At 50.6% G+C, this 26,511-nt stretch overlaps 8 protein-coding genes across 8 annotated transcripts; 3 read left to right on the forward strand and 5 right to left on the reverse strand.

Moving 5' to 3' along the window:
- Window positions 1-97: 97 nt before the first annotated feature.
- Window positions 98-1,771, reverse strand: K460DRAFT_400185 (uncharacterized protein; the record flags this gene model as incomplete). Its single annotated transcript, XM_040936301.1, has 1 exon — window positions 98-1,771. One exon carries the CDS (start codon window positions 1,769-1,771, stop codon window positions 98-100), a length of 1,674 nt encoding a protein of 557 aa, XP_040792662.1.
- A 604-nt stretch (window positions 1,772-2,375) lies between these two features.
- On the forward strand, window positions 2,376-3,236 carry K460DRAFT_350205 (uncharacterized protein; the record flags this gene model as incomplete). The annotated part of the gene is made up of 1 exon (XM_040931486.1): window positions 2,376-3,236. The coding sequence occupies one exon, from the start codon at window positions 2,376-2,378 to the stop codon at window positions 3,234-3,236; it is 861 nt and encodes a 286-aa protein (XP_040792663.1).
- A 3,502-nt stretch (window positions 3,237-6,738) lies between these two features.
- On the forward strand, window positions 6,739-10,112 carry K460DRAFT_422500 (cysteine proteinase; the record flags this gene model as incomplete). Its single annotated transcript, XM_040938174.1, has 3 exons — window positions 6,739-7,257; window positions 7,307-7,493; window positions 7,552-10,112. Exons 1-3 carry the CDS (start codon window positions 6,766-6,768, stop codon window positions 10,110-10,112), a joined length of 3,240 nt encoding a protein of 1,079 aa, XP_040792664.1. The 5' UTR covers window positions 6,739-6,765.
- A 334-nt stretch (window positions 10,113-10,446) lies between these two features.
- On the reverse strand, window positions 10,447-14,013 carry K460DRAFT_422502 (uncharacterized protein; the record flags this gene model as incomplete). Its single annotated transcript, XM_040938175.1, has 4 exons — window positions 10,447-11,125; window positions 11,173-12,393; window positions 12,444-12,673; window positions 12,732-14,013. 4 exons carry the CDS (start codon window positions 14,011-14,013, stop codon window positions 10,790-10,792), a joined length of 3,069 nt encoding a protein of 1,022 aa, XP_040792665.1. The 3' UTR covers window positions 10,447-10,789.
- A 1,466-nt stretch (window positions 14,014-15,479) lies between these two features.
- K460DRAFT_390683 (serine/threonine-protein kinase-like protein) lies at window positions 15,480-16,610 on the forward strand (the record flags this gene model as incomplete). Its single annotated transcript, XM_040935791.1, has 3 exons — window positions 15,480-16,285; window positions 16,340-16,394; window positions 16,593-16,610. 3 exons carry the CDS (start codon window positions 15,480-15,482, stop codon window positions 16,608-16,610), a joined length of 879 nt encoding a protein of 292 aa, XP_040792666.1.
- Window positions 16,611-17,450: 840 nt separating this feature from the next.
- K460DRAFT_411871 (uncharacterized protein) lies at window positions 17,451-19,935 on the reverse strand (the record flags this gene model as incomplete). Its single annotated transcript, XM_040937500.1, has 2 exons — window positions 17,451-17,582; window positions 17,650-19,935. 2 exons carry the CDS (start codon window positions 19,933-19,935, stop codon window positions 17,451-17,453), a joined length of 2,418 nt encoding a protein of 805 aa, XP_040792667.1.
- A 533-nt stretch (window positions 19,936-20,468) lies between these two features.
- On the reverse strand, window positions 20,469-22,841 carry K460DRAFT_300814 (5`-nucleotidase protein-like protein). The gene is made up of 3 exons (XM_040929845.1): window positions 22,628-22,841; window positions 22,085-22,575; window positions 20,469-22,027 (listed from the first exon to the last, which is right to left on the reverse strand). Exons 1-3 carry the CDS (start codon window positions 22,749-22,751, stop codon window positions 20,867-20,869), a joined length of 1,776 nt encoding a protein of 591 aa, XP_040792668.1. The 5' UTR covers window positions 22,752-22,841; the 3' UTR covers window positions 20,469-20,866.
- An 864-nt stretch (window positions 22,842-23,705) lies between these two features.
- Window positions 23,706-25,904, reverse strand: K460DRAFT_411873 (uncharacterized protein; the record flags this gene model as incomplete). The annotated part of the gene is made up of 3 exons (XM_040937501.1): window positions 23,706-24,818; window positions 24,873-24,947; window positions 24,998-25,904. The coding sequence occupies 3 exons, from the start codon at window positions 25,902-25,904 to the stop codon at window positions 23,779-23,781; spliced, it is 2,022 nt and encodes a 673-aa protein (XP_040792669.1). The 3' UTR covers window positions 23,706-23,778.
- Window positions 25,905-26,511: the final 607 nt, after the last annotated feature.

Here is a 26,511-nt window from a genome sequence, read left to right on the forward strand (position 1 = left end):
ATTCACTTCTTAATATTTGGGGGATAAAGCGATGCACACCTATCTCCGCAAGTACCTCTTTCATCTTTTGTACCGACTCTGTCCTCCCCTACTACTCTCATTCAGTATTATGAACATGTTCTCGACTACGCAAAAGGCCGCCGGGAACAATGAACCGACCACCCCGCACCCAGTTCAATACCAGACACAATGACATACCGATCATGAAAGCAATACTGATGTCGTACGTAATCTGCACTGCTCGAATACCCTTACCAATATTCAGTAGGACGTTAAGTATCACTGCAAACGATATGCAGCCGCGTATGATGGCGATGTTGGAATCTGAAAATGACAAACGTTGTTGTTGTGAAGGTGTCATGGGTGACGGATACACGGTCACTTCCTTGCTAGAAAAACCGTAACAGGGGGGGTGTATTGGGTGGTTTGAGATGATGACAGTTGGCGTTGCCAACGAAATCTCATACTTTGGTGGCAGAGGGGATTGGTCGAATATGATCAAGGTTGGTGTTACCCTCAGGCTCGGTATTTTCCTCCTACAAGTACTATTACCCCTCGGCACAGCCGACAACAGATTCTGGCTTGCTAAACCGATTGGTTCTTGAGAGAAGACCTCGCGCGGCGGCAGGACTGAGATCTTCTCGAAATTGTTCGACCCCGAGAAGATAGTAGCCCGCAAACCTGCAACTCCATAAGCAGTTTGCAGGTCGACGTAGCTTCCGTCCAGATCAACGGTCTCATTAACCGGCGAGTTTTTATGTGAGGGCTTGATATATTTCTTCTCGTCAAGAGCCTTGACAGCTTTGTGAGATGAGGTGACATCAGCCAGTAATTCAGGAGACGCCTGTGACTTGACCGAGTCAAGTTCAAGCAGACTCTCGTACAAAGTCTTGGCTTTCGGGAATTCGTACTGTGGATCGTGACGGTGGAATACTGTTCTGCTCCAACTTGCGCTTCGTGTAGGATCTGTCTTCTCTGGGTGGGCGACCTTTTTTAAAGCCTTGTGGAGAGCCGTCTCGGCAGGTGACACCTTGAAAGATTTACCATCTTTGATATATGCACCACCAGTCCCATTTCTTGTCTCGAAGGTCGGAGCCACCGTGGATCTTGACATAAAACTCGGCTCAATTCCACTATCCGTAGTCACTGGACCAGGAGTACCTGCTTCCAGCCATTCATCTCGCGGTGATCCTGAGAAACGTTGTCGCAAACTAAAAGCCGAGGTCCGCCCACCACGAAGAGAGGAGCATAGGTCAGACGTACTAATACTTTCCTTCTGTTTGACCCTCAGGTTTGGTAAAGAGGGCCGATCCTGCAGAGTAATGTCGTTTTCTTGCTGCCTCCTCTCCAGAGAAGAAATAAGGGGATCAGCCTTCGGTGATTGTCGACTCACACAGCGTTGCAAATCAATGCGTTGCAACGCTTCCGGTTGTGGTAGAGGGCTTGATTCGGGCTCTGGAGTGGGAGAGCGGCCGAACAGCTGATCGCGGCTGAGGTAGCCGGAATGCGTCGAGCTACGACGGTGTTGAAAGGTTAAAGGAAACCGGTAGATTGAAGAAACGTAGGGTGGAGGTGAAGATGATAGCGGCGCGACATTATCGTCCCCTGCAACCTCTCGGGGCAAAACTTCGTATGGCCGTCGCTCAGATATTGCTGAAGATGACCTGAGAGCCGACGATGAGTATCGCGCAACGATCTCATTCAAGTCCCTGGGAGATGAAGCCGGATCCTGGTGGTAGCCCAACCCGGGCATCTTTGCTTTGGAAGTCATGGATGCAATCTTGGTGAGGTGGAAGCTGAAGTTGAAGTGAGAAGTGTGAGAAGTGTGAAATTATAGTTGCATTGGCAAAGAACCCTTGATGGCTACAGACGCACGGCCGAAACATCATCACACCATTCACTCAACGCATTAGCTTGCGATGATTCTCCCGTTGGTATGGCAAATTTGCCAATGAAAGCTTAGGTCACGCTATTTCACCAATAGATTTCACGCAAATCCGATCATGACAAACTTGTTGTTGCAGCAAAAGTTTCCGGAACTTCCTTAGAGACGTAAAACAACTTTCTGCTGCAGCTAACGCACGGCAGTCTTAAATATAAAATGTGGAAGGAGTCAGCTCATACGCTTTCGCAATGCTAACAGTGGATTGCATATGATAAATTTGGCCCCTCTCCAAAACATACCTTAACCTTCCCTTGCCTTGACCCCCCCGCCCTATCTCAGTCGCAAACTACCAAAGGGCTCAACTGCGTGCCCCTGTTGTGTTGGCAATCATTTCCATCGAGGCAAACATCTCGAGCTAACTCACACTTCGTTTTCAGGGATACATATATCTCTACTGCACCATCCTTCTTGCTCTTGCAAAGATTATATCATGGCTGCTATCGAATCTCTCCCTAACAACACTTTTAACAGTCGCTCATCAGTGGAAGAGTGCTATCCGATTCCAAAATCGCATCCTCTTCATCCAAGCACTGCGTTGCCGAAAAATGATACCCTAGAAGCGAGTTCTGATGACGAAGCGACGGATAAGCTTGAAGAACTAGCTGGAAGTCAAGCTGGTATTAAAATTGCGGGAAAACGCGACAATATCGACTCTACCCTTTCGAATTACGATTTAGCACCGGATAGTGAACGCACTGGCGTACCTCGTGGTATTAAAATCAAGCATGGGTCTGTCGACCTTCAAGATGAGACCACCACCGCACCTGAGGCAGTCGACGGCGCATGTAACAAAGACAGCGTCTCCACAACGCATGGTGGCGGATACTTTATCGTCCACTATAGGGCTGACTGCCATCATGGCTCAGAAAGTGCTCGCCGAATCGGTGTCTGGGAAAACCAGCCGACGACGAAACATCCCAGTGATATTCGCCACGAACTTCGGAAGCTGGATTACTTCCAAGACGAGATGGATCACGTCATCTCCAAACATCCTTCTCCTTCACGCCCATGTACGGTCTCACAATACATTACCTCACAAATCCCTACAAGCCGCGCCACTTCAGTTTTCGAAACCTATTTGCAGGATTACATGATTATTGGCAGCAACACGACCTGTGTTGGGGCCGAAGAGAAGGATATAGTAGGTCAAATGACTGAGGAGACAACCGAAGAACATGACGAGAAAGCATGCGATGAGCTGGTGTTGATGGTATCATTGTTCTCACTGTTTGGTCTAGTTCTTTTCGCTGGATCTCTCACTGCGGAGCTTTGGCATCATCACTCGATTTAGGTTTGGTACAATCGGTAGAGGTTCGGTGGTTCGGATTGCGAACAGCCGCTACGATTGACGAGCTCTGACGAGCTTTAGAACCTCTCTCACGCACACTCTCACTCTCACGTAGACGTTGAGACATGAAATAGAATCGCAATGCAGTGGGAAACTATAGAACTGAATAAGATAGATCATATGGCTTCTCTTTACTAGCAATTCAGGTCCCGCACACTATAAATCAGCCAGGTTTGTCGACGTGAGAATACGATGCGTTCCCTGTGATATCAACATTCACTACCGACTGCTGAGTGCAGTGTGCGTTTGCTGTGACGCACGGAGCCCACTCAAAAATCATCTGGACCGCCTTATCTACATACTAAACATATATTCTTGGTGAAACTTTAACCTTTTTTCGGCTCGCACCTGCCGCAAAAACGGTCTCCGAGACCCGCTCCGACTGGGAACGGCACCGAGCTTTGAATCGAAGTAAAAGAAGCGCAGATCAAAACTCAACAAGCACTCTCAGCTTTCATGTTCACGGCCATGCAAGCAGTCTTCCGCAGGTTCGCCTTCGCCATCCTAATTCTTACGGTCCTCCTCCACGAACCGTCGCTCAAAGCATGCATCAATCTTCTTGTCAATCTACATATCATGCTGCGAATTAGCGTCGACATACTCTACTACAACATTACAACGTACTTCCCCTCCTTCGCCAGCTGGGCCGTCTCTGCCTTTCACCAAATCCGAGACCACATTTACACCCAACTTGGGCGCGTTCTGTCGGTTTTGGCACCCTTGATGCAGCGATTAGTCATCGCTGTGCTATCAGCAGTGGCGGGGTGGCTACGTGAAAGCCCACGCTATCTTTGCGACGTCAATGAGTGGTTGGTTAGGAGCGGTGAGATGATATCATTGAGTTATATAAATGGGGAAGTTGGAGGTGTGGCTGAACGCTGGTCTTTGTCTGGGGAAGATGTAGCGAGCTTCTGCGCTTTGGTACGAGGTTGAGATTGAATCGCATGGAAGCGCTGACTGGAATGAGCAAAGGGTCTCTCATTCAGAATGCCCTAGTGAGTGAAGTCACTCTCTTGTCGATCTATCAATTTGCTATAATCTTCGACGCTTCTAGACTGGACCTAGCCACTACTTGTTGAAGGGTTGCATCACGTAGTTAAGCTTGTGGGCTTCAATGAAGAAGCAGATGACAAGCTCATCATGTATCGTATCACGAAGTAGAATGCATAGATATTTATGCATATTTATGACATGGGTATGCCAGGAGGTGCTATTGAGGCCTGATAATAACCTGGTCGGCAGATTTGTGGTGCACTATTTGCGTTGGTCTTATCAATTCTGTCGGGTGTTCTATGTCATTAATCGGTGTCTTTGGCATAGGACATGATTTGATATTTTTTCGATGAGCAATTCCTTGCCATTAAGATAGCCCCCGTGGGGGTGATTTGGAATAGAAATGCGCAGACTACTTGGGGATACAACAATTAATAATACTATCACACATAAGTTTCCACGCGCTCCATTCAGGGCTATGCACTTGGCTATCTGCAACAAGCTTCACACAACTGCGCAGAAACACAGGATACGTGAGTAGTTACATGTCGTGACTCACGAAGCAAGGAATGCTGTGACGTAATCGGAATACGCTCGGTAGTCGCTATGATTGATGCGATTGCGCGTGCAGTCGAGCATCTCACCTCACCGCCCATCCAGTGGCTCTTGCTCCGAATCATGTGGGCTATTGATACGGTATTGATATCGCTGCTTCGAAAAATTTCGGGTCCTCCGTGCAGTGCGACGAACAGGGCAGGACGCCTTACCGCTTCACTAGCCCCGGGAATCTTTATAACGTTCCACACACCTTATTGGGACTGCATTGCAGCCTGAATGGCTTTACAGGAGAAGGCAAACATAAGCAACAAGAAGTCCTTCAGTGGCAAGGATCGCAGTTTGCCTACTCTTTCATCTCGACTTGTCAGCGACATGCACCCAAGTTGCAACATCATTATTCATCGTCACACTTTACGACTTCGTGTCCCAATCAACCCTCGCGCAGTTCGACGCTTTCGATAATTCTATTTAGCCTTCTAGAAGGCGGCTCACGTCTTGACTCATGATAGGCCAGAGTCCGCAGAAGTGCGGTGAGATTTTAGACGTCCTGAATGATTGCAGGGCAAGTTGCAGTTCTAATGCATAGGGCTGAGTACCAACGCTTACCTGGGCAGTCCGAACGACAGTGCGATAAGGTCGAATGAAGCATCATAGCTGTCTTGCATGCTTGGGACGTTGGTTCGGGAGACGGTAAAGCCGTTACCGCTACTTGACTCGCTATGGGTCTGCTAACGGGGACCGCACCATACCGCGTCGTAACTTATGCAGGCACAGCCGTATGCTAGACGTTTGGCGGAGACTACGAACCCAGCACCATGGACGGGCTGAGACATGTTCAATTTTCGGGAACCAACGTTGCTTGAGGGGAGAGGTGCTCGTTCAGACAATACCCAAATGAAGAGGGTGGTGAGACGAGCTTATCGATTGGCAAACGACAGATCAAACATGCAGCATGCAGACACCCACAGCTACCAATACGGCCTTCCCTTCGTTCGATCACCCGGGTGAAGTCTAGAACACGCTGTCCCACACACTATTGAAGCGACCGATGACGACGACCGCATCCTCTTAGACATGTGCCGACTGCATTTGCTTCGACCCGACCAGTCCCTACTTTAGTGCCAAACTCTACGCATATCCAGCAGGGTGCATGCAGACTGGATCCATCGGCGACCATGTTGCATCCAACACTCAGCTTCGACTTTCTGTGACGTCGAAGCATCCGCAAGGTATCACGGAGACACGTCGTTCTGTTCCACACCAGCGCGTGTTGTGACATCTCAGCCAGTACATCCCACGGTACTCGGGACAGATCGCAGATTTGTGGGCGAGTAGGCTTACCTTCAAATCACTGCGAGACGGCGTCCAGATAGCAGGCAAGAAGTCGGTCAGGCTGCCCACCTGAAATGGGGCTAGTTCACCGCCCCCTCAAGCGAATCCAGCATGGTACATGGGTGTATCATCCCGCTCATAGCGAACGACAAGCTCTCCACACAGCACAGTGATTCCGCACCGCATCGCTATTCGTCTCCCCAACGTCAGTATGCAGCTGGAAATGCAGGCCGATGCAGCTGCAGCCGGTCTCCGCCTTCTCAGCATGTCCGCCTTTTCCTGCCCTGCAAATTTATTGTACGATGAGTGCGGGACCTCCGCTGGATGCTGATTCGCACATTGGTGGAGAACGGAGGGGTTCCAGCGGCTGCGCCGAGCAGTGCCCTCGTATCTGACGGCCGCCCCACTCTTTTTCTCACTGTTCTCAAAATACCATACCACAGGCATGTGCTTGTTGAGCGTCGGCTGGGGGCTGGAAAGCCTCGTCACTCATCGTCATCCATTTATTAACCAGTCGTGAGTCCCCAATGGATGCCATATGCCCTTAGTAGGACACTTGGCCCCCGAGCACTTTGAATTCGGCTAGGGAATGACCATGGCGTCGAGCGGAACCCACAACGACTTCATCAACATCACCACTCCACATTCACGAGCGCCCAGCATGATCCAGGAAGCTCTAGCACCGGCATCGCGCCCGCGGCTGCCTGTGAGAAAACAGGCCCCTCAAAGGAATATCGACGAGTTCTGGAACAAGTTCACAACGAAGCATCCCGGCAAGATCTTCACCATCCTGCCCGATAATCTCTATGCGAAACGCGCTGCAGCGCATGCGCCGAAAGGATCCATCCCCGGAGTCAATGCGCTTGCATCCTACGAAGAGGCCGTTGAGTCGTGCAGTAGGAAGGTCGCGAAGATCGTCAAAGAGTGCCGGCGGCTGAATCAAAAGTACCGCGACCCGCATTTCGACATCGAGGCCGACTTCAAGCGGTCGCAAGCCTCTCAAGAGATACCCTCCGATTGCTTGTCCGGTCTAAATGAAGAACAGACCGACTTCCATCCCTTGTCGGTCAAGAGGGTAGAGGTAGGGTAGCTCCTTCCATCCGCTAGCACAGAGCTGACTAGTGCGGTAGGACATCTTCGATAGCCCACGATTCTTCATAGAAGGCGCAACAGCCAACGATGTGCGACAAGGCAATGATGGCGACTGCTGGTTCATGTCCGCGCTCGCGACGATAAGCAACAAGGAAGAGCTCATACAACGGGTGTGCGTCGCACGGGACGAGCAGGTTGGCGTGTATGGCTTTGTGTTCCACAGAGGTAGGCATTCGATATTCCGAGATTTGCGACACGTCGAACCCGCGCTTACGTGACACAGATGGCGAGTGGATCTCGGAAGTCATCGATGACAAGCTTTACCTAATCAAGGAAGACTTTGACGAGGCCAAACTCGAGCGATACAATTGGCTGGAGTTACAGAATCGCAAGAGCCCCGAGGAGGAATATCGCACTGTTATGCAGACTGGCTCCAGGGCACTGTACTTTGCGCAGTGTAGCGACCCTAATGAAACTTGGCTGCCGCTACTAGAAAAGGCCTTTGCCAAGGCCCATGGCGACTACTCTGCCATCGACGGAGGCTTTGTGGGCGAAGGCATTGAAGACCTCACCGGAGGTGTTACGTCGGAAGTTTTCGCGACCGACATCCTCGACAAGGACAAGTTCTGGCACGAGGAGCTCATGAATGTCAACAAGACCTTCCTTTTTGGATGTGGCCAGATGGGCGGCATCTACGGTGAACGGAAGGGCATTCAGGAGAAGCACGCTTACTCGATCATGGAAGCTCGCGAAATTGACAATCAGCGCTTGCTGAAGCTGCGCAATCCTTGGGGTCGAACCGAATGGACTGGACGCTGGAGCGATGGGTCCGAGGAGTGGACGCCTGAGTGGATGCAGAAGCTGAACCACAAGTTTGGTGACGACGGCGTCTTCTGGATCTCTTATAACGACCTGCTACGCCACTACCAGCATTTTGACCGCACCAGGCTTTTTGGACCTGAGTGGACAGTGTCCCAGCAGTGGACGAGCGTCAACGTTCCATGGAGTGTCGATTATTTGGACACAAAGTTCAAGATCAGCCTTGCAAATCCAGGACCTGTTGTTATTGTGCTCAGTCAACTTGACGATCGGTATTATCAGGGCCTCGAAGGCCAGTACGAGTTCAACCTGCAGTTCCGACTTCATAAAGACGACGAGGAAGAGTACATTGTGCGCAGCAATGGTACCTACTATATGAAGCGGTCCGTCTCCACCGAGCTTGACCTCGAGGCGGGTAACTATACTGTTCTTCTCAAGATCAAAGCGACACGAATTCCTGATAACCCGACGCCTGACGAGGTTATCCGATCTACTTGCACAAAGCGTCGCGAGAAACTTCTGGCAATTGGGCTCTCTTATGACCTTGCCCACGCCAAGGGCCAGTTCCGGGAGCAAGAAAAAGAGAAAGCTCAGCGTCACAAGGAGCACAAGGTCGAGCGTAAAAAGGCTGAGATGAAGCACTCCCACGACCGCCGTAAGAGGCTGCGCAGAAAGGCTGAACTCCGCGATCAGAAGAAGGCCGCTAAGGAGACGCGTAGGATGAATCGATCGGGTGACTTGAGAGAAGTTGAGAAGAAGTTGCAAGGGCTGAGTGGTCTGGGCATTAGTGCCGAAGAAGAGAATCGTACGTCTGGGGATGATGACTCCAAGGCCGTCCACCAGGCCGTCTCAGTACACCAGCGCACATCAAGCACCGGTGCCGTCAGCGAGCGCTCGCCTAGCCCGAGCGGCGGCTTTGGTGGTCGAGGAGGTTACAACCGAGGCCGAGATGGCTACAACGCCACCCTTCCCGGAGCTCTCCAAGGTCGTGGAGGGTACAACCGTGAGACCCAGGGATCTGCGATGGCCGAGGCTTTGGCTCTCCAAGGTCGGGGCGGGTACAACCACAGTCCACAAGCGTCTCCTGCACTTCATAGCCAAGGTTTCCAAGGTCGCGGTGGTTACAACCAAAACATGCCTGGCGAACTCCACGGAAGGGGTGGCTACAATCAGAATATGCCTGGTGAACTCCAGGGCCGGGGCGGCTACAATGTTGAGCTTCCCGGCGCCTATCAAGGTCGCGATGGATACAACGGCCGTGATGGATACAACGGACGGGATGGGTACAACGAAGGTCAGACGACCGATTCACCTGTTCCTACGCCACAGATGGACGAGGTCCACCCGGGCACACCGTCGCAACGACCGTACAGTCCACGACCAGAGCGCCGATCTCCAGCGCCCTCTCGCCGCGCCACCCTTACACCTATCCCTGGTATCCGACCTGGAATTCAAGTCACCCGCGGACGCGGCACAAGTGTATGTTCGCATCGCGCCCGCCACGGCATGTACTCACCCAACGCCATGTCTGACGACTCATCGTGGGATTCCGAAATCGATGGCCCGTGCTCGCTGGACTCCTTTTCCGATGACGATGACGTACCTCGTCACTTCTCCGAGCGCCATCAAACACGCTATGTATGGTACAACGGCGCACGCTACCCCTACATCGAAGACGAAGACGAGTTCGAGCGCGACCCTTGGAATGCTGTATGCGTCGTCGGGTTACGTGTGTTCAGCAAAGACAACACAGATGTCACTATCGAGGTGTATAATGGGGAGGGTGAGAAGAAGAAGAGAGGTGATGGCGACGATGCTAGTGTAATTAGTATGGGCACGGTCAGGCGCAAGGAAAAAGAGTTGGATGTTGACGATAGCGCTGCCGATGCCACCAGCCCTTTGAGGACCAGGGGTACGGGCCTCGATGACGAGTTGAAGAGCAGGGCGAAGGAAGCAGAATTGGTTAGTCATATAGGGACTGCACCAGCTGGACAGGAACAGAACAGGCAGGGGACACTTTCGTGAGCGGTTGTAATGCTTTGTAGGAAGGGATTGGTACTTTTCAACACTAATCGTTTTGTAGTACACTCTCGGTCGTAATTTATTAGCGAGCGTGGCGTTTTGGTTTATGACCGAGGGCAAATACCCACCTGTCACTACATGTAGAAATATCGCAGAGAATTGATTTGGCACCCTTCAACCCACCTGTCCTCGATTATGACTGAGAGTTTCAAGATCTAGAACATACATGAATAACAGCGCGCTTCTCAAGGTACTCCGACTCCCTTTATATAACCATATTAGTACATACCAGCATCACATTAATGCACGGATATTAGAATGAAGAATGACTGTTCGTTTCTATGAAATGGCTCCTACATGCGTGAGGGAATGAGTATGGTAAGACAGCTATGCTAGGCAACCCGAATCGCAACGCAGAAACTCAACACGCAGGCGGAAATGCAGAACGCAAGCAGAGAAATTCAAAACACAAACTTTGCCCCAGGCCAAGTTGCATGGCGACAGAGAGGACAAAAGGGGGAGAAATCAAGCGCGAAAACAAAGCGGAATACGTGAAGTCTATTTAAAACAAAAAACGGAGGAAGCGCGAGAACGACAAGACGGTTGATAAACAGAGAAAAGGAGATGTGTAGCAAACCTAGTAGAGGAAACCAGAGAAAAGAACTTGTCGTCACCGGTGCTCAGAGGTAGAACATCGTCTCATCCAGACGCTCCGGCCAAGGATTACTTCGATTCGAAACATCGGCATCTGCCACGTCGCCAGTCCGGGTCTCGCCAGGAAGACCGAAAAGATAATCTTTGATGAGATTAGTTGTTTCTTGATCGTTCTTGTCGGCTTCAGTCATGGGATATTTCGCACGCCTGAGGACGCTAGAGACTGTGTCGTACTGATTGGTGACTGCGAAGCGGAAGTAGTCAAAGGTGCGAAGAGCCAGCTTTTGCGCGTAGTGAACGGGAAGTGCAATGGAGGGAATTGCTTGCTTGTCGAGTTGGTACTTTGTGTTGAGCTTGTTTGTCTGGGGGCGTGTTAGCGACATTGAATATTGCATAGGGGATGACTTACCAGAACTGCATGCTCCTTCGTCACTCGGGTTTCCTTGCCGATCGTCGGCATGACATGGTACTCGTACTTGCTTCCGGTGGTGGTAGAGAATGCAATGATGTTTGCATTGCCGAAAGCTGCCTTCATGTCCGAACCATAAGGCAATTCAATGCGCTTGTTGACCAGGATGTAGGTTAGAGAAGGCTCATCGTCGAGGAAGATGGCTCGCATCGCTTTAAGAATCGCCCGCATTTCCTCGTCGGCAACAGCCTTGAGCTCGGTGCTGATGACGTTGTTTCGGACAATGTCGAGGCCATCTCGGTAGAAGATAACTCTGGGTATCAAGCCGTTGTTCTTGTTCTTCCAGGCCCTGAACCTCTCCACCATCATTCCCTCTAGCTGAAGGATCTTCGGCTCCACATGATGTACCAAACGACCGTTCTTCGTTTCGATAGAACGCAGAGTTTGTTGTATGCGCACAGCTCCAGGGTATGTGGTCAGGTCCTGATTCAGATTGGAAACGACCGATGCTACTGACGGGCAGTGTTGGGACGCATTTGGACCGGGATGAGAGATGTGCGCGCCAACAACCATGAATCCCGTGTTGCCAGGTAAATCCTCTCGTTCAATGCTGAAATTTTGACCGCCGTGCATGCTGTTGAGTCTCCACAAAGTGCCCAAAGGAAAATAGCCTGGAATAGCTTTGTTGTCGTCCAAAAGCCTTCCAAGAGACTGTCGCGTGGTGCAGTGCGTCACTGCACCAATTTTGCGGTCACCGAACTTGTGCAACTCTGCCTTGATGTTGCGTACGTCATATTTGGTCCGGCCGACAGTGTCAATAATGGCCAAAATCGTTGTTGGTTTTCGGGTGCGGAAAGCGTGCACAGCTGAGTCACCTCTGGATCCAGCGAGTAGTAGAGGCTTGATATCTGAAATGATAGCGATAAGTGAACCCGAGGAGTAGAATTTCTCGTCAAGATTGAGGGTCTTGAGAGCGGTTTGCGCGTGCTTCTTGGACTTCTGGACAGGGCCACGAATCCTGCGATCGACGTCCGCAACAAACTCGGCAGCGTCTTTGCATCGAGAAGTTTCCGGTGCGACATAGATGATCCCAATGCTGAGCTCCGGACCCTTGGTAGCCTTAATTGGCTTGCGATCAGCAATTACCGGCACTGATTTTACGTCTGTTGCATTCGAGTGAAGTTTGGGCTTCTGTTTACTGGCACTGATAATCTTTCGACGCTAGAATTTGTGTTAGCTTCTATTGCCCCGATGAATGAATATGCACAAACCGTGTCCACCGAGAAGATGCCATTTATGATTCCGTCTGTCACATTTTTGAAAAGCTCGGGCTTGTCGGTGAGGCTATTCGATCTCAGAACGTCATTCAGAAGTCCCGTTGTCAATGTCGAAGAGTGGAGCGCTTGAGTGTGGTGGGTTTTCAGCATCTCTAGAGGCACCCAAGCATTCGGACCGATCTGAGCGAGTGGCAGAGTCGTGTACTGGACCTTCTTCCCGATCTCTGTACATATGTTAGCCACAAGCGGAAGAAGTACCACGTGTCAAGATTCGCGACTTACCCTCTTGGAAGTACTTTACCACGGAATAGTGCTTTCCATCCGCGCGAAGGATGCTTGGTACATCTGCGGCTAATTTTACATCCCGAATGACGCACTCTCTGAAGGGATTACCGAGATCTATTTCGGAGTTGTGGGCACCAGCTTTGCCTGGCGAAGTTCTAGTCAGAATATCGTCGAGATCAGAGCCTTGTACCTCACCTTCAAAGCCGTCAACTTTTCCGGCAGTTATGGGCTGGTAGTCTCGAGTGACTACTAGTCCAGTAAGCAGTTTCCGGATGTCTGCAAGATGTTGATGAATCCCCTGACCAGCAAGTGCACGGCCGAAAATACTCAAGATGAGCTTCGATAAAAGCACACCTGGGGCAATACCCGGTACCAACTCGAGTTCAAAGTGAATGTTTTCCTGGTGCGGATCCAACTTGGGCTTGATTCGGAAAAGTGTGCTGACCATTTCCGCATCCTTGATCGTGAAGTTGTCCAGCAAGGTAGCTAGAGTAGGGACCACAGTGTCGGAAGTAATCGGAGCTTCTGAATGCTTTTGTGTTGTGCGCTTCTCTGGCGTGTTTGCAAGGGACTTCGCCCGGGGCTTCGTCGGCGTTTTTGGACTGCTCGAAACGTCAACTATGACAGCAGTGGTAGTAGCACCATCTTTTTTGCCTATCGATTTTGTGCGTGGGTGGTTTTTTGGGGAGATTGAATTAGGCATCGCTTCTATCAGAATCTCCTTTGACCGAGTGCGAGTAGCCCCTTCGATGTTGGTCGCGTCGATGAAGTTTCGGATCAAGATGTCCAGCTTTTTCCAGTAATTGTCCGTTCCGGTCTCCTTCATAACAGGCTCAGCTTCTCCTAAGGTGCAGTAGATCGGCTGTGAACTGGGCTTTCCGTCGGCGTTCTTGACCCATCTGACAGAACTGACACGGATGTCTTCTGTTCCGATTTTCTCGATGAGCCCATAGACGTCGACCGGGGGTTGCTTATCCGGGCCTAGAAAGAGAATGCTGTCGACTGGCAACTTCTTGCCTGTATCGTTCTCGTCCTTCCCAGTCCAGTACTGTATGGCGGAGTTAATCTTGAGCACTTTCAAGTGCGTCTCTTCAAACTCAAGAATAGCTTCACGTCGCAGTCGCTTGCTCATGATATAGCTCCGTTCGACTCCGCTAGTCACTTTGATGGGAACGGCGTAGATCGTTGGTAGTGGCCTATCGAGGTGATAGCTGACTTTGCAAACCATGTTGCTACTCGGAAATTCCATTTGCCATGGAACAGGAACCGGGGTCGACATGATGATCGGTGAAGTGAGCAATAATCAATACACCGATTCGATTCGTTTGGACTTCTCGGTTACACTTAAAGGGGGCACCAGTGAGGTGAGCTGGATTTGGTGATACAAGCACAAGATATGAACATCTACTTATGCGATCTTAGATTCCAGCATCTGCTTGCTAGTCTCCGCTTCTTATGTCACTCGTGAAGGACACAGATGCCTAAATTCTGCACGTGCTATTTGCGCTCGTCAAGGTGGGCTCTTAACAAAGATGCGATGCAAGTCACGATATGCATAACTATTCACGCGTTGTTTGCGACAGGTCATCAACGTCAAGAACGTGCAAGACGTAATGAAAATGACACGAAAGTAAGATTTGTAAGAAGGAGAAGGATGATTGACTGAGCTCGATGATTAGTATGAGTGTCAACCAAAGACACATCTACAATTGGAACCCAAAGATTCTGAACCTTTGTTCCTAGCAACACTTGAAATCTTTGCCTAGAAGCCGGACGCTAACTGCTCCCACTGAAGGATTTCCTAGTTTGAATACCGAAGGTGATATGCCACGCCGATGGTTGAAGCCGCGATCTGAGAAGTTTGCTTTCTTAGATCCATGAGATTATTTCCCATAGTTTTAGGTTAGATGTGGCTGGGTGTGCCGTTTGCAGAAATGGGCGAGCCGTGAGCCAAAGCTATCTTGTCTTCGGAGGTTTCTGACGCGTCGACGCGACGTTTCAACGCATTTTGTGCACTTGCCGAGACGCGACACCGCTTAATAGAATATTGGAATGCAGATATCTGGCTGGTCGAGCAAGGACTCTCGATGGAGTTGTGATGAGTGAGACATTTGTTGATAAGGAAAACGAGAAGTGTGAACGCAACGGCGCTAATACAAAGCTTGGTAGTAGCCGGCAATCGTCGCCACCCTTAATCAGAACACTTAAAAAAGGATGCATCTTACATCACGACTTAAATAGAGAAACTACAGGAATTATCCACTACAAGTTACTTGATACGAGTTCTCTTACGATTATAGAACATTTCATAATACAGGTTCCTCTCCCACCGCCCCTATCCTTGCCACCTCATGTGCGCGACGCATACCTATCTTCGCTAAGACTCCCGCCTTAAAGTCTAACCCATATACTTTCCTGAACTGATCGTCCAGCATTGTGTGTGTGCCGTAGATCATTCGGCAGGTCGACCTCTGCGAGTGGGGCGCGCTTTCGATCTTATCTGACGATACGGCAAAGCAAAGTAGAGAGAAGATGTGATGATAGACCACTCTGCGCGGATGCTGGGTGGTGCCTTTGAGGCTTCTACCATCACGCTGCCGCATAGTACGCTGTCTCGCGGCAGGGGTAACCGGACCGGCAAGACGATTTTCCGCAAGTTTTCCAAGCCGCAGGAGGTTGTGAGAAATGCCACTCTTATAACCACTTTTCATCAGCCTCACTTTGATGTCGAAGCAGTGTTAAATAATGGTCAATGAAGAGCTGCCGCTATATTCGGCTCGGGATCTTTCCCCCCGCTACGAAGCGTTCGCCGAGGAAGATGATGAGGATGGCAATCCGATCTTCCTATACTCATCTTTCGGCTACATATCCGATGAATATGTTGCCTACTTCGGCCAGTCCAATCTTCGAAAATGCGAATTAAATCAGAAAATTATCAGAGAAAGTTTGCAACGTCTTCCAGATGAGGATGTGTACCCTGAGGCTCCTTCAGACATCACAGTAGTTTTACCCCCGATCGACGAGACTCTCTTCCTCAAAAGGCCAAAACTACACCTAGACTTCTTAGGTACAGGCCTATTACCAAAACTCATGTTACATGAAGCTGAAACAATGGAGCTCCCTCTGCGTAACCCACATCCACATATCGTTAGGTACCATGGTTGTTTGATCAAGCGTGGTCGTATCGTTAGCCTTGTACTGGATCGCCTTCCAATTACGCTCCAACATCGACTAGAGAAGAATGCGCAACACTTTGACGTTGAGAATTGCATGCGCAAAATGAAGTCTGCGATCCGCCACCTTCATTCACTTGGACGAGCGCACAACGATCTTACGCTAATGAAAGTTATGATCGACAAAAGCGATGACCCCATCATCGTCGATTACAGTTCGTGCCAGCCATTCGGGAACACACTCATCACAGCAGGTACGCCAGGATGGGTTGACGAAGACTTCACGATTTCGGCGCAAGAGCACGATCAAATTGCGTTGGACAAGATCCGAAAATGGATTGAGAAGCTAACAAGAGCTGCAAAAAATCCAAGGACAGGGTAGAGAGAGTAATTATGTGTTTCTTTGTCCATTTTCAAACTAACCTCCTTCAGCCATCTCGCGTATCGTTCGCCTAGGACGAGGCACTGGTTGAGGGGTTCGTTGGTGGTACGTAGCTATCAGAATTTTTACAATCCGTGCGTTCGTAGTCCTTCTCTCTAATTCTCTGTATTTGATTTCCGCCTGGAGCCCTAGCGTCGGGTGTGACCTTGATAGTAGTGTGAAATTCGCACCTTAACATTTGTCAGACATGATACAGTATCGATTTTAATATACTTGCATGTTGATATATATAAATGTGTACAGGCTAGAATCAAGTCTTAAGTTCCTTCGTCTTCCTAGATATCTTATATAGCAGAGTTCATAGGATGCCAGGCCGCTACCCCGCTAACGTAGCTCGACAGCTTTCTCGTTGGCAAAGCGGCGTGGTAGGTCTGAAATTACCAACATGTGATCAAAGGCTCGGCTTTAATAATCAAGCACAACGAGATAGTTTGCTAGGTGAAGTCAAACTAGCCGAATTGCTTCTGCGCGGGAGCTTTCTCGTCACGCAACGGGGGATAGTAACGTTAACCAAAAAGTGAAACGCTAATTCAACGCGTGCCCCGATTTGCTACACAGCCACAAGCCTTCAGAGTCACAAGCGTGGCCTGACAGATAAAGACACTGGAGAATTACGCCTACTGTGTATGGTTGATATGCAGCTATGCAGGCTGTTCCAGACTAGGCATATGCGGAAGACGTGCTCCAGAGACTACGCGTGGATGTACATTAGAAGTGGTCGAGGTGATTGCGGGAACCTATTCTGTTAAATCTAACACGCACTTTATGAATGCGGAAGGAGTCATCGTAGCTTTCACTTCCGGAGGGAGCGCGACCGGTCAACACCATCGCATCTCAACTATGCCCTTACATTCTGGCGCATTAAAATTTACCAGAAAAGACATCAAAGACCGGACGGCAATTTGTTGAAAATGATGTTTTTCAAAGCTAATGGGTGCTGTTGTCTGCAACAGCTGGGATGAACGCTCAATAAACCCTCAAAACAAATCAAAATCAAGGTATGCAAGATGCTTCCCGCTCATCTGATCCCCCAAATGTACTCTCTTATCCTATTGTGGCTTCATACCCCCTATTCCTCCTATCTCCCCTTTGCAAGCTCGCTCAGAGCATCTCTTCTACCAAATCCTCATCAGTAAGAACGTGGAAAGTTCTGTCCCCGTCTATTACACTTCGAGGTGTTTGTTGCTGATGCTGTTCCGTAATAGTATCCTGCGTCGGTGATGCAGATCCATCCTGTTCACCATTAACCCCATCGGCGACGATGATGGTGCCCTTTCGGCCCATCAAATACCTTACTTACCATCTGATATCCGTTTCCAAATCCTCTATTGCCAAATCCTCCACCATTCTGGCTTCCGCTCATACCCCTGGGTACCCCACTGTTATAGTGATTGCTGAGAGTAGGGCCGGGGGCAAAATAGTTGTTACGAGGAGGTGCCGTGTCGTAATGGTTATTGCGAGGAGCGCCATTGTTGCTGTAGCCACGCCAAGGTGGGTTTCTTGCTTCCTCCTCTAGAGAATCATCGAAACCCAATTGCTGAGAAATATCGGAATTAGGCCAAGGTGATTCTCTTGGGTTGTCTCTAAGGAACCGGTCGAATGCCGCAAGATAAGTACCATGTGAGATTTTGGGTAGCTCATTCTGTTGCTGAGGGTTCGTGAAGTCTTGTATACCGGCATTCCTAGGTTCTCTCCTGAGAACCTCATCGAGATTGGCGTCTAGAGCGGCCTGCTGGGCGTGGTTGATTGGCGGAGCAGTGGATCGCGGCCATGGCGCTCCAAAGAGTGGCTGTTGGGTTTTATCTGGTAAGTGCACAGGCTGGCTGAACACAATGCCCTGGTTTGGTTTCCAGGTGTGGAGAAGTGCAGGTGCACCGGTACCCTCAAGCTCCATATCTTGAGAGGGCCGACGTGCGGAGACTGAGGTCTGGAAGTCTGCCCAGCCGTTTCCCATCGGCGTCACTGGACGGTCGAATACCGACGGCGCGGCGATGGTAGGATAGTCCTCCTTGCTGTTCTTCATCGAGGCATAGAACGATGACTCCTGTTTCGCAACTCTTGGAAGTCCTAGTAACTTTTGAAGTGGACACTCCTCGATTTCATAGCGATACTGCACCTCATGCGCCTCTAGGATGGAGCGAGTCTTCTCCACTGGCAGAACTGCTCGATTCTTGCGAAGCGCGCTCCGTGGGTCAAAGTAGTCCCGTTGAAGAGGAGTAGAGCGGACCAGCCGCTGTTTTTGCGACGCCCATAGCCCACTCAACTTTGATTCGTAGTGTTCATCGACCTTGCGCTCGATGGCCTGTTCGAGCGCCGCCGGGTCGATGAGTGGCTGAGACTGTGCTGGGGATGATGGCGGTCGGGTGGCGAGCTGCGTGATCAATCGTTGAGCCTCCAGATTCTTAGCATTTGTGAGCGCAAGGGCCTCAGACACCTGCGCCAAGTTCTTAGAAAGTGCCTGATTTTGTGTAGCGAAGTGGGTAGACATCTCGGTCATGGCACTTGCTACGTCTTGATTGATACGGGAGGGACTACTCCTAGTGGAGGAGTACGGGGTGGTGGTTGAATTCCCGTCGCTGCCTTCGTTGGGCGACACCGAAGAGGCGGATTGGTGTTCTACATCACTGCTGGGTTGAGAGAGGGAAGGGTTGTCTTTGCTCTCGGTACTGTCACGGCCGCCTAGGGCGATAACCTCAATGTTTGGCCCACTCTCCACTAATGTCGAGGTATCAGCCGCCAGTCCAATGCGTGCTTTCGGCTTCATGGCTAGTTTCTCTTGCTCATTGGGCTGACATCGAGAAAAGACATTGTTCCTTGGCGACCTACGTAGGCGTGCAACTTCCTCGTCGATACTGATTCGCTTTACATGTGCTTGTTTCAGGGCCTTGTGTGCCTTTGCAATCGGAGAATTTGGATCTGCAAGTAGATCTTTCAGTGGCATAGTACATGAAAGTGTTGGAGTGGAGAACTGCTGGCGGACAGCGCCACGTTGAGCGTTCTTTCGGGCACGGCGTTCGCCAGTGTTCATGGTTGGCGTGTTTGGATGATTCGGATAGCTTTGACGGCGGTCTAGAAAAGGCTGGTGTGTAGCCGTCTCGATCTTTGCCTTGGTTTTGACGTCTCTTGTTGACGGAATCGCAACTCGTCGTCTTCCAGAAAGTCGTATATCTTGTGCCGCATCCCGTGTAGTGAGTGCAATCGGGCTAAGCTTGGAACTCGAGTTTGTCTCGGGCGGGGTAGGCGCAGAAGTGTTTTCGGTCGACGTGATCACAATGCCTGAAGTGAGACCTCGGACAGCCTTTGACGCAGGCTTCACCTTCTTGCGCTCGTCGGAAGTCGTGGTCACACCCTTGGGGGCGTAGTTGTCCGTTCCAGGAAATCTTCCAGGCGGTGACTGGGGCTCCTGATTAGTGGTATTTCTGAGGACTGCCTGTTTCATCAGACGTACAGAGCGGCGACGCGGTGCTAGGACGTATGAATCCGCAGTGACTGTAACATGGATTGGAGCAGGTTCGTCCTGCGGCTCTTTGTCGGGGTCGCGCGAGCGCTTGCCGAAGCTGTTCTTGATGAATGCTAGTATCGACATGCTTGCGTTTGTTCAATTATATTTGCGATGTATGTACACAAAAAGAGGTCGTAAATCGAGTATCAAGTGATGAGTGATGTTATGGTTGAAACAAGTGTGATGGAATAGGAAGATGCTCAAGTTGGTGCTGGCTGATTATACGTTCAAGCGTGCGCGTGCGACTGGCCTGTGCGGAGAAAGCTTGCTATTGTGACGTTATTCGAGTGGTTGGGTGCGCAGCTTTCACCCTGGTGGTGAAGAAAGTGAAGATAAGCGACGAACGGGTGAAACGAAGACCGGCCTTGCGCGTCTTGCCGTCCTGGAGATAAAACTAAACAGACTAAGTTCCTAAACCATGAAAAGTACTTGTCGTCGCATCGGCTTACGATGCATGTCGTGATTTATCTAACAAGGGTATGCAGAATCCTACGTGGAACACACTTGGGTCGTTTCTACGAGTGTGCTACACGATAAGTGCGACGTCGGGTGTGCAGAAACTAGCTCGAAAACAAGAAAATGATCGAAAATGCGTGTCTAAAACACTCGGGGATCTTTATGTCTAGCGGTCTAGTCACTGCTTGCGTGGTACGGAGGATGATGAAGGTTCGCTGGCCTTTGTGGGAGGAGAAACAATCCGGCTTTGTCTCTGGTTGTTTGCCAAAGAGGAGGCGGCGAAACAACGGCATCATAAAGACATTGTATCGAATATGCAACATGGTTAGATGAACAAAATATCGCTGAACATTGTGTGTAGGATGTAATTATGACCCTCAGGCTGAGAGCCTAGTTCACGGTTTAGCCATGTTGAAAATGCAATCAATCGCCAATTTCAACAGAGGTTCAGTGCGGTAAGACTGCGACTGGGATGAACGCACTTGACGATAAATATTGTAGACTCATCATTTTATTTTTCACGCCGTCCGATATGATTACACATGTAGACTCATATTGCTCACAGCATCAGGATGCCCGCAAGGATGCCGAAGATGCTAGCGTACATAATTCCAGTGCTAGCGCGGGCCGCCGCACCAGTCTGCGCGGGAGGTTTACCGCTCGAAGTCGGAGAAGTACCGTTGCTTGTGCTATTGCCGGATCCAGGTGTACCCTCCCTCTGACGGTTGACTACAGAAATGCGACCATCAAGGGTGGCTTTGACCGGTGATTGTGCACGAACGTACTGTACAAGCACATCAGCCTGCGTGTCGAGGCTGACGAAGTCGGTCGTAGGAGTGAAGAAGTTGTCTCCTCCACTAGCAATGAAATCGAGAGTGACGACGTTGTATTTTGTGTCATTGTTGAGGGGTTTGTCGCCAATGGTTACAGCAACGAGCTTTGAGCCGTTGTTGAGCTCAGGGTTGTATTCGATCTTGATGCCTTTGCTGACCTGGAAGAAAGATGTGACTGCTTTGCCATTGGCAATATTAACGCGGGTCACGATGCCCTCGAGGACTTCCCACAGTGCCTTGCCAGTGATAGATATCTGAACAATAGCATTTCCAAAGGGGAAAGAGGTCAAAACTTCACCGCGGGTGATGTCACCCTCATCAATTGTAGCGCGAATACCGCCAGCGTTGATAATGGCAAAATCAACGTCCTGGGTGAGGTTCTTGCGGTAGGCAAACATAGCATCAGCCATGAAATCTCCAAGCAAGCACTCCTTCTGCTGGCAGGTAGTCTGGTCGAGCTCGACCTGACTGGTACCAAGGACTTCAGCAGCGAACTTTTCAAACGGACCTCGCCATGCTTTGATCTGAGTCTGAAGATCGGGGTTTTGCTTGGTGGTATTGGTGATGTGGACAGGAGCGCCGTGGTAAGCGAGGATCTTGCCTTGAGGATCGTATGTTACGTCGATGTAGCCGACGTATTCGCCCCAGCGGTAGGCCGTGACAATGAAGACCTCGTCGCCGTCCTTGTTCTTGACGATGGTAGGATATTTGCCCTTTGCATCCTTCATGTCGCCGATAAGAGTATGGCTGTGACCGCCCATGATAAGCTGAAGACCGCTGACAGACTCTGCTAGCTCTTGATCCTTGTCGTAACCAATGTGGGTAATAGCTGCAATCCTGGTAATGTTTGTGGTAGATTTGATCTCATCGATGGCACCTTGGACGGCCTATTCCACACGTTAGGCGATCATACCGAAAGGTCGAATGTTCGATTTCAAACTTACCTCGACCACGTCAGAAAAGGTAGTAGAGTCATCAGGATTGCTGATGCCTGCTGTATCAGCTGTCGTAACGCCGATCAGCGCCAAGCCATACTCCTGGAAGATATGATAAGGCTTGACACTCTTATTGACTTTTTCATTCTGTGAATGTACATTGGCGCTAATGATTGGAAACGTCAGGTTCTCCAAGAATTGGCCTAGCTTCTCATCGCCGGCGTCGAACTCATGGTTGCCAAGCGTCATAGCAGAGAAGTTCAACTGATTGAGAGTCTCGGCGATCTTCTCGCCGCCATAGTACGAGTAGAATAGCGTGCCCTGGAATTCATCGCCCACATTCAGCCAAAGGCTGTCGTTGTACTTGGGCCGCTGCTCCTCGATGACAGTCTTGATGCGGGCGTAGCCACCATAGCATCCTCGCTCTGGTCGGGTGCAGTCGGTGCCCGAAGAGGAAAACTCATCAAGATGGGCGTGGACATCGTTGACGTGGAAGAAGGCTGTGTCACGTGAGCCGAATGAAATCTGGGATATTGACACGCATAAACATACAGATGTTGAAGTTCCCTTGAGCATCAAGACCGCGCTTCGCTAGTCGCTTGCTATAGAGCGCGTCCTCGGCGTAAGATGCTGCAGTAAGCGCCGAGAGTGCGACGAGGGATGCGGAGAACTTCATCCTCGCTTTTTCCGTGCTCGTTCACTCAATGAGCGAGTGAGAGGATGGCAATTGACACGAAGATAACAGACAGACTGCATAGTGTCACGCGGCTAATCACTGACTTCTTATGCGCTGAAGTGAGAGCGGTCGTCTCCGCCCCGGTATGCTTTACTGTCTTGGCAACCATCTTGGCGCTTGCACCCACATGCCTCTTCAAGCCTAGCGCCGTGGACTTGCCCAAGGTGTCTAATCCCCCAGATAACAGTTGTCCAATAAACGACTCACGTGCGGCTTCCGCGAGCGATATGCAGGTCCTCGGAGGCGAGCCTGGAGTCGGGGTTATCACCAAGACGGAGCTTTTGAAGAGCCTCATTCCAACACGTGGGCTTGGTATCCGAAAGACGTCAAGCCACCGGTCGCCGAGATGCGACTTTATCAACTTTTGGCCGTATTATCCAGCTTGTATAGATCAAACGAGAGAGAAATGACAGTGTAGTAGTAATCGCGAAATTATCGGTATGCAAAAAGCCACAGACGACCTAGATTGGTAACAGGGTCCCGGTACCTTGAACGTTGTATTACAGTGAAAGGGGACATGATGAGATTGGCCCCGATGGAGCTATATACAATTGATTCAACCCCCTAGCTCCAACCCATATGTAAGCCACCATAACGAATCCGCCGTACCCCTTCCTACCATGTCTTGACTCTGCGTGATCGTCGCATCTTCCACCAGCCCATTTCGTTGTTGTTAGAGATATCGATGAGTGCGGGGTCCCACCACTCGCCCCGCCCTGTCGTTAAGGACGCCCCGACTTTATTCGTAACTTTAAAACCTATGATAAAGCTAGTTACCGCATACAGTATAGGAAGGCAATACATTACCAAAGTGAGTGAAAGTAGTGTCGTGGCTGCGAGTAGTACCAAAATCCCACTGCGCTACACGACTGTCCTGCAACAGGAGCTCATACTGCTTGGAGATTGTCCAGTATAATCGTGTCTTGGTCGGATCCGTGTCATGGGTACTGTCTTTGGATGTGGCACCTCATCCTTCGAGCTCGGCCGCCTGGAGGGAACGTAAATGCTGCTTGTCGAACTTCTTCCATCGGGCATCCGAGGCAGTAGCTGGCCAGCAAATGGGTTTCTTGTATGCCTTGGCTGTCTCCGCAGGAATAATCACATCCGTGAACGGCTCTTTGAAAGCACCAAACACCAGCAACGGTCCGTTGACCGGGTTGTAGGTGCTCGTCGGTATGCCCTTCTTGCCGATCGCGCTTGGGGCTTGCAGCGTTCCAATGTCGTATGAAGTGATGACATCAGTAGCCTGGAGCGCAATCTTGTAATCTGCATTACCGTATTCTAGCTGGCCGAGCTCTGGTCGCTTGCCTGTCGTCAGTACCTCCTCTCTACGTCGCTCTTCATACTCCCGGACGCTCTTATAACGTAGCAGAGTCCGGAGCTTCAAGGTAAGCGTTCCTCGGCTGGTTGGCTCAAACATGACCATGCCTTTGGCTTGTGAGCTCTTGGGGTACTTCCGAGCAAGCTCCAACGGAGTCCACTCATCATCAAGGTCGAGTGCGGAGTCCGTTGCCGGCGTCTTGAGATCGTAAAAGCGTGGCCTTAGAGGTCCTTCGAAGAAGTGAACACCCGGTACTTGGCGGTCGGAGTCCGCCTGGCGAAGACTCGACTTCAAGGCTGGTCTACCGGGCTGTCGCTTACGAGGCTTCGATGATGGCACACGAGCAATATTCGATCTGAGAGCAACCGATCTGACTGGAAGACCACGACGTGCTGGCGAAGGACCAGCGCGGCCAGAGAGCTTCGACGCTTCAGTGTCGCGGGTAGCAGTTGGCTTACTGGCAGTCGTCGACTGGCGGCTCGACGGTGAGGGTTGAGATTCGCCAACAACCAAGGCTTTGAAAGTATCCGTCTTGGTCAGTGCCTTGCTGGAAGCTGCCGACACGTTCTTCAGGATGTTGACTTTTGCAATCTTCCTCTTCGTAGTCCGAGTAGATCTAGCGATTGGCACTGGGATTGCTGAAGACACGACCTTTGGAGTCGCTACCGTAGACCGAGCCGGCACGACTAATATCTTGTAAGTTCAAATACTCATGACCTAGTAGTAATGCATATATTTACCCGCGCGCTTGACCAATGGCCACACCAAGTACGGCAGCTGCGAAGTAGCAGGGGCGTTCGGAGCGTTATAGTGAGCTACATAACTGTGAGCAACCCATTTTCCTATCGTTATAAAGGTGTCTTACAGTGAAGCTGGTTTTGCTGTAGAGCGCGAGGCAGCAGCTTCCTCGGCGGACGAACGCGTGGTTTATTGATAGTATCGCCGATGTATCCTGGGCAACGAGCGAGGCCAACGAACCATGGATGTTGAGCGATTCTACGTTCCTTACCCAAGCGTTTATATGCAACTAGCCTGCGCTCAAACAGGTTGAACCTGACTGTTTGCTGCTCGGGGTCGATAGAGTCATCAAAGCTGTTGTCATTGAACAACAAGGAAGTGTTTTCGTCCTCGCTGTTGTAATCACTTGCGTCCGATACATCCTCATACGAAATGATGTCCTCATTAGGTGTCGCCTCCTCGGGTTGGTCGGGCTCCTCGGAGCTGTGGACGACCTCTGAAGAAGGCACGGAAGGGAGAGGCGCTTCATCCGTTGAGTGTGTTTGTGGCCGGAATATCACAGTCGGCCTTCGTATCAAGATTTGCGAGCGGGCTTTCTGAACTGCGGTGGTTGTCGGAGCGGGGATTCGAGTATGCTTTATCTGGGGAGTCTGTATCATGTTAGCTTGAGTGCGCGACTGGATTGAGAGGTCTCGAGGCGCTCGATAACGGAGGCCTGAGTTTGTCCTTGAAGAGACCGCAGGCGCCAGAAGCGCGGGCGGGAATCGAGAAACCACATCAGTCACTGAGGTGGTCCTCGGAGTTGTCCTTGAAGAGGCCGGCATTAATCGTGCTGGCGGGTGTCGAAGCGCCATAGAGGCGCTCAACGGTGTCCTTGAAGATGCCGACTGTGTCGGTAGGTGTCTACGTGCTCCCCGAGCGACGTTGACGAATGTCCTTGAAGAAGCCGACTGGATCGGTACTGGTCGCGGAATTTTCGAGACCGGATTGACGATAGCGAGGGTTTTGGTAGCAGGTGACACGAGTCGAGCCATTGAGTGATCAATGTGAGTGCAAGATTGAGTGTAACTGGGGGGATCAGGGTGTGATGGGGGGTGGGAGAGGGCGAGGGCGAGGGCGGGGATATATACTGGCGGGGCGGCCGCCCTGGCAACGGCGGTAGCAAACGGCCGCGAAGTTGGTAGGTTGGTGAAAGTAGAAAACACTTTCTGCTCGCGGAAGTTATCTGAGACTTCAAGCTGTAGTTATCCTTGTATAACGGTCGTTCAGGATGAAGTTCCTCCTATACGTCCATGAGCCCAATATATCATGTTCACTGTGTAGCTCCGACGCTGCATCAACACTCCTCACTGCCTCTCATTTCCTCCACTCCATGCGCATGCGCATTTCTGTTCCTTAAGAATCCGTCTCATATGGAAGCAGATACTTCTGCCACCTCTTTCCTACCGCTCACTATCTTTTGCTCTCCGTGTTTGCCCGAAGCGTCTGCTTCATCAACAACTCCACTGAAATCCTTCGTAGGGACAATAAGCCCTACAGAGTGAAAGTATCTCGAAGACTTTCATTTCCCCTACCACCCATGGGCTGCATACTCGTGGCTCATTGTTGCTCCCAACACCACAACAATCGAGTGAAACGAAG

Source organism: Cucurbitaria berberidis (assembly GCF_010015615.1).
Source record: "Cucurbitaria berberidis CBS 394.84 unplaced genomic scaffold K460scaffold_1, whole genome shotgun sequence".
NCBI lineage: Eukaryota > Fungi > Ascomycota > Dothideomycetes > Pleosporales > Cucurbitariaceae > Cucurbitaria > Cucurbitaria berberidis.